This window comes from Otolemur garnettii, unplaced genomic scaffold (genome assembly GCF_000181295.1).
Source record: "Otolemur garnettii isolate 467f Iridium unplaced genomic scaffold, OtoGar3 scaffold00202, whole genome shotgun sequence".
NCBI lineage: Eukaryota > Metazoa > Chordata > Mammalia > Primates > Galagidae > Otolemur > Otolemur garnettii.
In genome coordinates, this window is record NW_003852597.1 from 2,509,654 (window position 1) to 2,521,833 (window position 12,180).

The 12,180-nt window shown below is 47.2% G+C and overlaps 1 protein-coding gene across 1 annotated transcript in view; it reads right to left on the reverse strand.

Annotated features, from left to right (window-relative positions):
* Positions 1-12,180, reverse strand: part of CFAP57 (cilia and flagella associated protein 57) — a 78,559-nt gene that overhangs the window by 14,950 nt on the left and 51,429 nt on the right. The window contains exons 18-21 of the mRNA XM_012812341.2: positions 9,988-10,131; positions 4,730-4,846; positions 3,229-3,363; positions 3,003-3,146 (exon numbers count right to left, since the gene is read on the reverse strand). Of these exons, the coding sequence (XP_012667795.1) occupies positions 3,003-3,146; positions 3,229-3,363; positions 4,730-4,846; positions 9,988-10,131 (540 nt within the window). The remainder of the gene's footprint in view (positions 1-3,002; positions 3,147-3,228; positions 3,364-4,729; positions 4,847-9,987; positions 10,132-12,180) is intronic.

The window sequence follows — 12,180 nt, forward strand, 5'->3', positions numbered from 1 at the left end:
CTAAAGAAAGATGGAGACTTTACCTCCTTCATGTTTACATGGATGGAACTGGAAAATGTTCTTCTTAGCAAAGTATCATAAGAATGGAAGAAAAAGTATCCAATGTACACAGCCCTATTATGAAACTAATTTATAGTTCTCAAATGAAAGCTACAACCTAATTCTAGCTCAAGAATATGGGGGTAGGGTGGGAGAGGGGAGGGGAGAAGGGTGGATGGGTGGAGGGAGGGTGACTGGAAAGATTACCTATATGGTCTGTCTAACAAGGGTACAAGTGAATTTTTCTAGAACTAGAGTATAAATGTTTTAACATATAACTAAGTAAATGACACAAAGTCTATGTTAACCAGTTTGATGAAAATATTTCAAATTGTATATGAAAATACTACACTGTACCCCATGTTTGCATTAATGTACACAGCTATCATTTAATAAAAAAAAAAAGAAAATATATGTCCCAGATGTTTGTATTTCATAGCAACTCTTATTTTCATATCTGCAAGTATGCTGAGGTATGGGGTGGGGAGGCCCTGAGTTCCTATCTGAATATACAAATGAGACAGTGCCCTCATTTTCTCAGTTATTTTCTAATGACTTGCTTTCAGTTGCCCTGTCTGCCTTGGCCTTCCTCGGCACTTTTAGATTCAAGTGCCGGGGACCAGTGCCTACTCATGTGGCTCTGGCCAGCTCCTGACCAGCACCCACCAAGTTATCAGGTGCTCCAGCCACCCTCTGGGGTCTGGGATCAGCTGTGCTGTCCCCTCCCCTACTCTTCGCCTCCCCCCCCTTTTTTTATAGACATGTCTTATTCTGTTGCCCAGCCTGGAGTGCAGTGGCTAATCATAGCTCACTGTAGCTTGGTATTCCTAGGCTCCAGCGATCCACCTGCCTTAGCTTGCTGAGTGGCTGGGACTATAGTGATCCACCATGCCAAGCTTCCTTTACCTTGGATATTGAATAGATCCTTTGCTTGGAAGAAGGGGAGAGACATCATATTTTTCTGAGCACTTATTCTGTTTCTACTGTTCATGTCAATCTTACAGTAACCCCCTTCTCTTCTCCCAGTTTCTGTTTTCTTCCCAGTTTTACAGATAAGAAGGGAGGCTCTGGAGGAGTTCAGGAGTCTACCTTTGATCTGGCAGAAGAGTGTGGACCATGGCAGGTCCATTCTCTTCCCCCTGCCCTGGGTAGGAAGTACATGGAACAGCGGTGCTCAAAGTTTTTCCTTTGAAAAAATCTTCCAAACTGTCTGTAAGCAAAATCTTACATACAGCCTACTGTAATTAGCAAGCAGTGTGTCTCTGGCTGGGGGGGCTGTGACCCAGAACCCTGCCCACCTGGGCCCCCTTCCTGCTCCCTGCAGTTGCCAGTCATTTCTTTGTATCCCTCCACACCACACAGGTTTATAATGCTGCTGGGATTTCCCTTGTTGATAGCTCCCTCTGCCTCAATCTCCTTTGCTCCCCATCTCTACCCTGGCACAGCACCCTGTAGAGTGTTGGGGAGCAAAAGAGGATACAATGCTCGCCTGGAGCAGCCTCATACTAACACCTGTACCCTCTGGCTGGCTTGTGGTCATCATTTCTTTCCTTTTTTCCCCTCTGTTAGGACTGATGTTTGCTTTGGGCATTTTCTTGGCCTAGAGACAGGGACCTACTTAGCCCCTCAGGTCTCTGCTCTGGTGACAGGGCACAGAGGAGAGTTCAGCAATGTCACCACAGGCAGCTGCTTCTGCTGTTACCCCAGTCCCACTGCTCATCTTGCTGTCTCTGGGGCTCTCCATGCTCTGGGCACTTGTGGCCCTTAGCAATGGCTCTGTGCATGGCTGCTGGTGCCTAAGGCCTTACCACAGCCAATCCATTCCTATCTCTGGACCTCCAACTGCCCTCATGGGCCAGCAGTGAGACAATGGTTTGAGACATGGCATGAGTTGCTTTTCAGTGGAGCTGGCTGTGAGATGGCACGAGATGAGGCTGGTCAGGCCTGGATCACAGTGTGCTCTGCCCAGCTGTGAACAAACTAGCCAAGGTGGGAACTGGTTTGTTCCAATCCAACTACAACCTGTCTCTGTTCCAGTATTTTAATTATTGCATTAATGAAATGTGAACATAAAAAGGTATGTGCTTTACAAATGTAATTCTGATGTTCTCTTTTGATATTAACTCACATTAATTGCCTCAGATGATACTGATACCCAAACAGAAAAGAAATATGGCAGAAGAATCATGGCTTCTGGGTGGTGCCTATGGCTCAGTGAGTGGGGTGTCAGCCCCATATACTGAGGGTGGTGAGTTCAAATCCAACCCTGGCAAAACTGCAACAACAACAAAAAATAATAAAAAAATAAAGTTTAAAAAAAAAAAAGAATCATGGCTTCTAGTCCTGAGAATGTGCTTAGGGATTGGCAGTAGTGGGGTCAGGCTCTCCTAACACCCCCAGGATCCTGGAGGATCCTGGGGGGTGCGTGTGAGGAGCTCATTATATCAGCCAGGCTAATTCCAAGTGGGAATGGCTAGGACCAAAAGCTCAGGGTAGAGACCCTGCTCACCAGAAATTCGATAAGGCAGCAAGGAATGGTATGTTTCAGCAGGGCTATGTGATGTGAGCAGCAGAAGAAAAAGAAGTAAAACAAGTAAGGTAAAATAGGAGCTGGAAACACAAAAGAAGAGGGAGAGAGTGAGTCAGGAGAGCTACAATGATGTGGAGGGACCAGGGGCCATGAGAGGAGTGAGGTAGGACACAGGTGTACTTTGGATAAAGGTGGAGTAGAACACAGGAACAGGGTGCCCAGTGAAATGCAGGGGCCACTGGTAGGGCATAGAGGTGTCTAGCAAACTTCCTTGGTGGGCTGTAGGCCACGGTCATAGCCAGCATGAGCTCTGGGGGAGCCAAAAGAAAGTCTTAGGGCAAGGTCTTGGGTCCCTATGTCTCAGAGGGACCCTCTACAAGCCCCCTCCTCTCAGATGGCTTAGTCACCAAGTGAGTGGAGAGCAGTGTGGTACCTGCATGATGCGGACGTAGTCAGTACGGTGCAGCTCACCCTCCTTGATCACCTTCTTCTTGAGAGTGGCCAGGTTCCTCTCCAGGTGCTCCCGCTGCCGGGCATACTCCTGCTGCAGGTCTGTGTTCAGTCCTGCGATCTCCACCTGAGGGGGCCAAGAGGATTCTCAGTAGGGAGGCGGGGGGGCACTGAGGGTAGGGCAGGGCAGGAGCAGAGGCTGAGCTCACCATGTCTGCCCGCTGCACGTACTTCATAAAAAGAGCCTGGATCTTCTCCTTCAGCAGCCGAGGCTCTTGGAAGTAAGCCACACAGTTGTGAAGGTCTGTCTTAAACCGTCTCACCAGGGCTTCCAAATCCCGTTCCTGCAACCAGAGACATTTCCTTCTGGCACTGTAGGGTGCTCTCCAGGGGAAGGGCCAGGGACTGCAGGCAGAGAGAGGCTAATGGCACAGGAAGGGACAAGAGACACTTCATGGGGACTTACAGCTGACTGACAGGGGTCACGCGGGGCCTGGAGACCTAAATGGGCAACACAGCCGTGAGCTGGAGGCACTAAAACTCTTGTGCAACTGCCCTGGGCTGGGCACCTGGCCTGAACAGCCTACATGGCACTTCATCCTTAAGGGCCTATACTCATAAGGCTCTGGATTCCCTTCAGGACCGAAGCCGTTAAAAGATGAAAGGATGCTTGCTATATTCCTTTAGAGCCAAGATAGAAGGCACCATTTCCCAGCCCAGGCATTTAAGGTCTCTTTTCTTAGCTCACAGGAGCCCTGTTATGAGCAGGCGGTAGGGGGAGGATGTGGGGGTGTGGTGGGAAATCATTCAGTTGGGTGGGTTGAGAAGGGCATGATAACTCTCCATTCATGCTCATAGCTCTGCAACTTCCAGAGTCATCTAGTTGGGTGGGTTGGTTCACCTGCACATTTGGGCTAGTCCCCCTCTCCATGCAGCTTTTATCCACCTCTTCCTTCCCTGACCTGGATAGTCTCCCCTTTCCTTTGTTCCCAGAGCCTTTTCTACACATTCCATATTCTCCTACCTTGCAACATCATTATTATGCACACCCCCATTATTTGCTTCCTCAGCTTGAGAAGGGCATGATCTCTCTCCATTCATGCTCATAGCTCTACAACTTCCAGAGTCACCTAGTACAGAGCCAATGCCTAATGCAGGGGGTGGGAAAATCCAATGTGATTTAACAAACATGGAGTGGTCTGTGCTTGGGGACAAGAGCACAGCTGAGTAGGGTCCTAGGCCCAGAAGACTCCGTTCCCAGAGCTGGCTGTCTGTGTAATCCTAGCCATGGGTGTGGAGTGAAGTCTCTTAACCTCCTGATTTCTCTGACTTTACTTTCCTTACTTGTAACACAAAGAGCTGGAATAGATGATTTTTGAGGTTCTAGCTTTATCTATGTTTTGGTAGTTAAAGCCTTACACCAGTGACCACAAATAACCTCTCTGAGCATATTCTTTCCTGGGCCAAACTAGCCAAATGCTCCTGAGAAACTGGCTTTGCACACCTTGATCACTTTGCCCAAAGTCATTTAATAGTCTCATATGGCTTCAGGCACATAGCGTAGGTTGTACCTGAAATCAGGCAGGGTTGTGAGCAAGTAGAGAATGTGAGTTAAAACTGCATCTCCACCGTGGGCTGGCTCTGACTCTTGGAAGCCAGCTATCCTTTGGGGATAAGTGCCAGATCCTGAATCCAAGACACCCCACATACCTTCTGTCTCTCTCTGCCGATCTCCTTGTCAGTGGCTCTTAATTTCTGCAACAATTCCGCAATGTTCAGTTCCAGTTGTGTGTTCTGCTTATGAAAACGCTCCAATTCAGTTTCCATCTGTGGAGAACAAGGGAAAGAGTTAAGAACAAGAAAGCTAATGGAAATTATCTTTGAGAGATGACGTCTTTTGGTGGGAATGTTTCCTTGGATACCAGGACATTGATTTTTTTTCTAGTTCCCACATAGGTCCTCTAGATCAAAACCTTTCTTCTTACTCTTTGCCACCCTAAAATCTCCCCTCTCCTATGACTGAGAAGTTAAAGTAGGACGTTGTAGTTCTCTGGCTAGGCTGAGAAGTCTCCCTCCTGGTCACTTACCCTTTCCTTCCACCATCCTGATTACTTCCTTTCTTGAGTTCCTTATAAATTGCTAACACTCAGGGACCTCAACTCCAATGAGAGGCAGGGTTCCCCAGAGAAGCACCTTCCTACCTGCTTTGTGAGGTTGTAGGATAAATTTTGATCCTCTGGGGTCATAAGTCCTTCAAAACAGAAAGTCTGGAGTTGACTCTAAAGCAAAAGGTTTTGGGGGACAAAACCTGACTTCAGGCATAAAAAGGAAAGGGTTCTTGGCCTTATCATTCTGTGAAAATGTCTTTAAAAAGTACAACACAGAAGTGTCTGCCTTCAAAAGAAAAATAAGGAACCACCAGTGAGCTTCTGAAAGATTTCTAGATTTATTGGTGCATTTGCATTAACCCAAGAAGGAAGAATGACAACTGGAGTGTCTGATTTAGGATGAGACTAGCTGTGCGTGACCTTTCAGTTGACATAATTCCTATCCAAAGCAAAGAAGTGATGTTTGATTTACATACTATATCTGGTAGACATGTCAACAGAGAGGGTTAGTGACTGTTCTAAGAGGACAGGAGAGTTCACTGGGTTTTTTCATGGCTGGGTAGAGTTTTCCCACTTGTCTATCATACCAGGTCTTTTGGTAAAATTTCAAGGCTCTTGGCAAGATTCTGGGGTGCCAGGAGGCTCCAATGAGAGACAGTCACATTATGGACAAAGCTTTTAGAAGAACATTTTCCTCATTATTGGAACCATTTTATATAGCTACAATAGCCCTTGCATAAAGGGTGCACTAACTATACAGTTGATGAAGGAATGATTGAGTGACAAGTATGGTGGGCAAAGGGGAACAATAGTGAGGGTCACGAGGAGGGCCTGAAACAACCTGCTAAGATAGATAGGTAGTGCTGGTGGACCTATGTACAGCCCTGGGACACACATCAAATGTGGGTATTTGCACAGTTAAAGAAAGAATGTGCCTATAACAAGGGGCTGCCCAGCTGTCATAGGCTTAGAGATATAAATCTAAGGAAGAGGTAGTTTCTGTCTTCCAGAGGCCTTAGGTCTTCAGGGGTAAGAAAGAAACCCAAAGTTAAGGTGGAACAGGATACACACCATCTGAAGAGGAGGTAGAAAGCACCCTCTGTGTACACAGAAAAGGTGAGTAGGTGGCACCCAAAAAAGGGAAGCTTCAGCTAGGTCTTGTAGGAAGAATAAATGTTCTAGGACAAAGGGGAAAGGCAATTACAGAAAGAAAAGCCTGCACACAGAGAAGACCAGAGGCGTAGGCAGTCTGGTGTTTCTATGCAGCTACAAGTGGTTCAGGAGGGGGCATCTGAGTGAGAGGAGAGAGGGTGGCTGGGCAGGGTGCCTGAGCTAGGTCACAGGGGACCCAAGGGCAGAGACTTGAAAGATAAGAAGTTTGGCCTTTATCCTGTATGCTCAGGGAGGCACTGGAGTTTGCCCCAGGGGGTTGGCATGATCTAATTTGCATCTCAGAGGGCCTGATGCAGAGGTTCTACTGCAAAGAGCAAGACTGGAGCCAGGTAGACAAGGCAGGAGGCTGGTGCTGAGGCCTGCGAAAGAGCATAGTGTCCCAGGCCACTGAAATGGCAGCTGGAAGAGAGATAGGGGGCTTCTCCAGTTTGCAGGGCTCTAGAAGTGCATGTCTAAGTGCCTGCGGCTGACTGTGCCTCTTTCTCTACAATCTTAAATCAGCACGGTCAGATTAGGTTACAATGGAAGAGATATGGAATGTATTATTTACCACTCATCTTTTTTTCTTCCCAGGCAAAGCTTCAAACTACTCTAAGAATAAAAGTAATCCCTCTTATAGAAAAATTGTGAAACATGTCAAATGTGAGTAGCTGGCTACATAGCCAAACCACTAGAATAGTCGTGGAAGTATGGAAATTCCATCTACTTCTCCACGCCCTTTTCATCATACTCAAAGATTCCCAACAGGCATTTTGCCCCCCAGGGGACATCTGGTGATTCCTGGAGACATTTTGTTGTCATACCTTAGGCAGGGGGTGCTATTGGCATCTAGTGGATAGAGAGCAAGGATGCTGCTAAACATATCACAATGCACAGGACAGACTCTCTGCAAGAGAGAATTATACACCCCCCAAATAGCCATAGCACCAAAGTGGAGAAAACCTGTACTAGATGTATAAACAAATGAGTATAAACTAAAAGGACAAGGTTCTGGAAACCTCTCTACTAGGAGGGACACAGGGACACTTGAATCTTCAGAGGGAAGCTGGAAAAGTATAAGGGGAGGTACCTGAGTCACGGAGGTATTATTAGAGGTCCCTGAGGGCTTGGAGCTTCCTTCCTTCAGGAAATGAAACTTCATAGGTGATCCACAATGGGTGGGCCAATGGAGTCTACAACCCTCAGAAGGAAGCCCCAGTCAGAGGACCCTGGAAGGAGCCAGGCCCAGATATCAGGCCTGACAGCAATTGACACCACTTCAGAGGGCAGGAGAGGCTCTTTTTGAGTCCCTTCTAAAGTACAACCATATTCCCTGCTAAGAATCAAGGCCATGGTTGGCTTGTTACTTCTTCAAAAGGGAAATAATTGCCCAGATTTGTTGGGATGGAAAGTAAGCTGAGCTTTAGCAAACTACTGACCCAACTTTAAATCCAGCTGACAGAGAGATTTGTCAAATGAGGGCACAGGGCAGTGATTTCCAGGGGCTTACAGTGGGTTCACCTTCCAGGGGGGTGGGAGCTCTGCTTGTTCTCCCATCTTTGTAGGCTGCTGCTATTGTCTAAATTCATATGTAGATACCTAACCCCCAATGTGATGGTATTAGCAGTTGAGGGCAGTGGGAGATGATTAGGTCACTGGAAATAAGCCTTCCTGAATGGCATTAGAACCATCACAAGAGGGATCACAGTGACCTCGTCAGCCCCTTTTGCCCTTCTGCCTCATGAGGACACATAGCAGATGCCATCTATGATGAACAGGCCCTCAACAGACACCAAATCTGCTGGAGTCTTCATCTTGGCCTTCCAGCCTCCAGAACTTTGAGCAATAACTTTCTATTGTTCACAAATCACCCATTCTAAGGTAATTTAATATAGCAGCCCAAATGGATGAAGATAGGTGCTATCTTTGGGCCCTGAAGCCACTTGAGAATGGCAGGAAGCACAGAGGACTCAGCCTTGTGGTCAGCCAGGGGCATCCTTCCTCATCTCAGAAGCCTGGGAAAAAGTCATTGCCACAAAGACCCTCTCTGGACCCCCCCAGCCTTGGCCTGACCCCCGTGAGACTTCTTTAGTGGCCTGCCTAAAGCAAAGGCTTCGCTGGGCAGACTGGCTCCACCACAGTTCTTGGATGTCCCATTCCAGTTGGTCATCAGTGCCCTCTGACACCCTGGTTCCTATTATCCTTGTTCAGCACAATAGTTGCAGGGGTGTCCAATCGTGACCTGTGGCATGCCATGAATGCTTATCTAAGAGTTATCTTGGGCCATGCATTAAATACACAAACATTAATGAATGCTGATGTTAACAATGTTTCATGCATAATTTTCGTGATATCCACCACCATCGATAAGCATTCACAGCCAGCTGGGGTCACAGTTGGACACCCCTATAGAGGACACACAAGGGGAGCAGGAAGCTATTTTGTTTAGGGTGGTCAGGGAAGGCTTCCTTGAAGAGGTGACATATCAGCTGAGGCCTGAAAGATGCAGAGAAGCCAGTCATGTGAGGATCTGGGGGAAGGGCCTTCCAGGCAGAAGGAGCAGCCCCACAAAGCCCTGAGATGGAAAAGCTTGGTTTGTTGTAGCAACTGTCAGAAAGCCAGTGAGCTGAAGCAGGGGAGGGAGTCTTGAGAGGAGGCAGGGGAGATGGAGAGGCCAGATCATGCAGAGTCTGTGGGCCTGGGCTGAGACTGGTTTTTATTCTGGCTGGGACAGGACCCTTTTGGGGATTCACTCTGGCCTCTATGACTGGCACCTGGAGTCAAGTCCAGATAAGAGAATGGATGGAGGTGACAGCTGCAGGGTGGAAAAATGGTTGGATCTGAGATCTTTTTTGTAAAATGATCAGATAGGCATTGGTTTTGATTTGGATACAGGCATTAAGGGAAGGCAGAATTAAGAAAGACTTTTACATTTCTACCTTAAGTAACTGGGTGAATCATGGTACCATTTACTGAGGAACAGGAAATTGGAGGAAAGGGGTGGGAAAGATCAACAATTCACTTTTAGATTAACCATGTACTTTACCATCAACTGTTTTCTGCCCAGTAAGGGGAAGCTGACACATGACAGGTCAACACCTGTGGTAAGGAAATGCCACCTGCAGGGATCCATGGGACTAAGAGGAACACTTGTCCCTCCCTGGATGCTGAGAAACTTTTGTCCAATTGATCTTGCCTCTAACTCTTTCCTCTCCACCTTCATCCTGTTTGCTTCTCAGAACATACTCCTAACTATGCCACTCTCCTGCTCAAGAGTCTTTGATGACTTCTCATTCTTTATCAGATGAAGTACAAATACTATGGCCTCACCTAGGGCCTCAACCAACATTTCCAGTTTGAGAAGAAACATGACCAGGTGGGTGGGGTGGGGTGGGGTTGAGTGTCCTAGCAGGATGGCTTGTTGGCTGAGCACACAGTTCCCCCTGGTGGCCAAGGGCTCAACAGCTGCATATCTCTTTTAAGGGCGCAGAGGCAAGGCCAAAGTTCCTCCCAGGGTCCCCTGGCAAGCTAAATCTCAAATCTGGGCCACAGCCTTCCCTGTGGAGCCACTGTGGAGGAGGCTGCAGACATCTGGGGAGCAATGAGAGCTCGAGGAAAGCTTCTTTTCATTTCCCCAGGCGAGCTAGCAAGAGTGGAAAAGGAAGACAGAGGGTCTGAGGGGCTAGAGTTTCACAGATGGCTTCTTACCTCCTGAATCTGTTCCTTCATCACCTTGATCTCATTCTCTCGAGGTTCTATTTGCTTTTTCAGCTCCTTTATTTTGTAGTCAAGCACAAACTTGAATTTCTCTAGTTCTTGATTTTTCTTTTTCAGGTCATAAATTCGTTTCTCCTGGGGGTGTGTGAGAGATGAAAGAGTGAGAGATATCATAAGGCCCTGGTGTTTGAAACCCCTTTAGGACAAAGAACATAAATCCCACAACTCCCCAGATTGGAGAGGTACAGAGGCTGACTCTCTCCCCACAAGGCAGCAGCACTGACTCCTTAGTTTCCGTACTGAGACCTTCATTCATCCACTCAGGTACTTGTTCATGTATAGGTTGTGGACAACCCTATTTTCCAAAGATGGCCTCAACAGCATTGCTCATTCCACACTGTAGCTTGTTTACAATGTGACTTTGCTGCTTCTCCATCAGTAAGTAGAAGCTTATTCCCTCCCCTTGCATCTGGCTACTTAATGATGTGCTAGTAACCCAAACAATGCAGCAGAAGGGATGCAGCCTGGCATCCAAGGTGAGGTCAGAAGAGGCCAAGCAGCTTCCATTTGACTGTCTCGGGACACTTGGTCTGGGTAATGCCATCTGCTATGCAAAAAGTCTGAATACACAGAACCCTCCAGGCTGGAAGGTGTTAAGAACCCAGGTTAAAAGACCCAGCTGAGCCCAGCTTCTAGGCCATCTCTGCCAAGGTGTCAGACACATGATTGAAAAAGCCACCTTGGATGCCGATCAGCTTCTAGCTGTTTGAGTCACCCTACTCTTCCTAGCTGAGGCCTTCAGGGTCAGTGACAAGCCAATCTGTAATACAAGGTCAGTGACAAGCCAACCTGTAATACCCTATCCAAATTCTGACCCACAGAATCTGTGAGAAAAATAAAACAATTGTTGTTTTCAATTGCTAAGTTTTAAAGTAATTTGTTGCATGGAAATAGTAACTGGAATATAGGCCTGTCCATCTAGCAGGCACTTACTGGATGAAGGCCTTTTGCCAAGTATAAGGATTCCAAATATAAATATGACACAGCCATGCCCTTAAGAGAGGACAGTAGCTAGGCAAACAGATGTATAAATTAATATAACCCTAAAGTGTGGTAAGTGTTGCCTAAGAGGAAGGCACAAAGACACAGCATTTATTGAGGGTGCTGAGAAGAACTGGCTTGAGTGTCAAGTGGTGGTTTGTGGGGGAAGGGCAGATTGAGGATGAGGGAAGCCAGGGAAGAAGACAGGGGGTCTTCAAGTTGGGTCAAAGAATTCAGAATTTATCTCATAGGGGTTGGCCAACTACAGCCTGTTGGCCAAATTTGACCTGTTATTTTTGTTAAATTTTTACTGAAACATAGCCAAGTTCATTCATTAATGTTTTGTCTATGGATGGTTTCACATATATAGCAGCTGAGCTGATTAGCTGAGATACAGACCATACACAGCCTAAAATACTTACTACCTGGCCCTTTACAGAAAAAGCGAGCTCACCTCTATAGGAGTAATGGGGAATACACAGGGGTTTGAGTGGGTGAGCAGCATCATTACACTTGTTTTCTAGCTGTGCATGGGTGGTGGGAACCAGGGGCAGAGGTGGGAAGCAAGGCTATTAGGTCAAGTAGGAGGCTGACTGGGGGGACCATGTGGGCAGTTGTGCAAGTGACCTGCACTCAGTCCATGGGGATGTGTCACAAAGGATGCCTGAAGCAGTGGACCCAGCTATCTCAGGTTCTTATCCTTAGACTGTCCCCTGTAAAGAGTGTGACCTGGGGCAAGATACTCAGCCTTTTGGGACACAGCTTCCTAAGCCATAACCTGGGTTGCATATGCCCCTGATGTGCTGGTAGAATTGAATATTTTATAGTGATGGCAATTAGCCTAGTGCCAAGCATACAGTAAGGCACTTTACTAGGTCAGGAGGCCTGAATATCTTTTTTGAGTAAAAACCACTTTGAGAATCTGAAGAGAGCTTTGGAACCTCTCTTAAAAAACAACAAAACAGGCTCGGCGCCTATGGCTCAAGTGGCTAAGGCGCTAGCCACATACACCTAAGGTGGTGGGTTCGAATCCAGCCTGGGCTGCCAAACAATGATGGCTGCAACCAAAAAATAGCCAAGTGTTGTGGCTGGTGCCTGTGGTCCCAGCTACTTGGGAAGCGGAGGCAGGAGACTCGCTTGAGC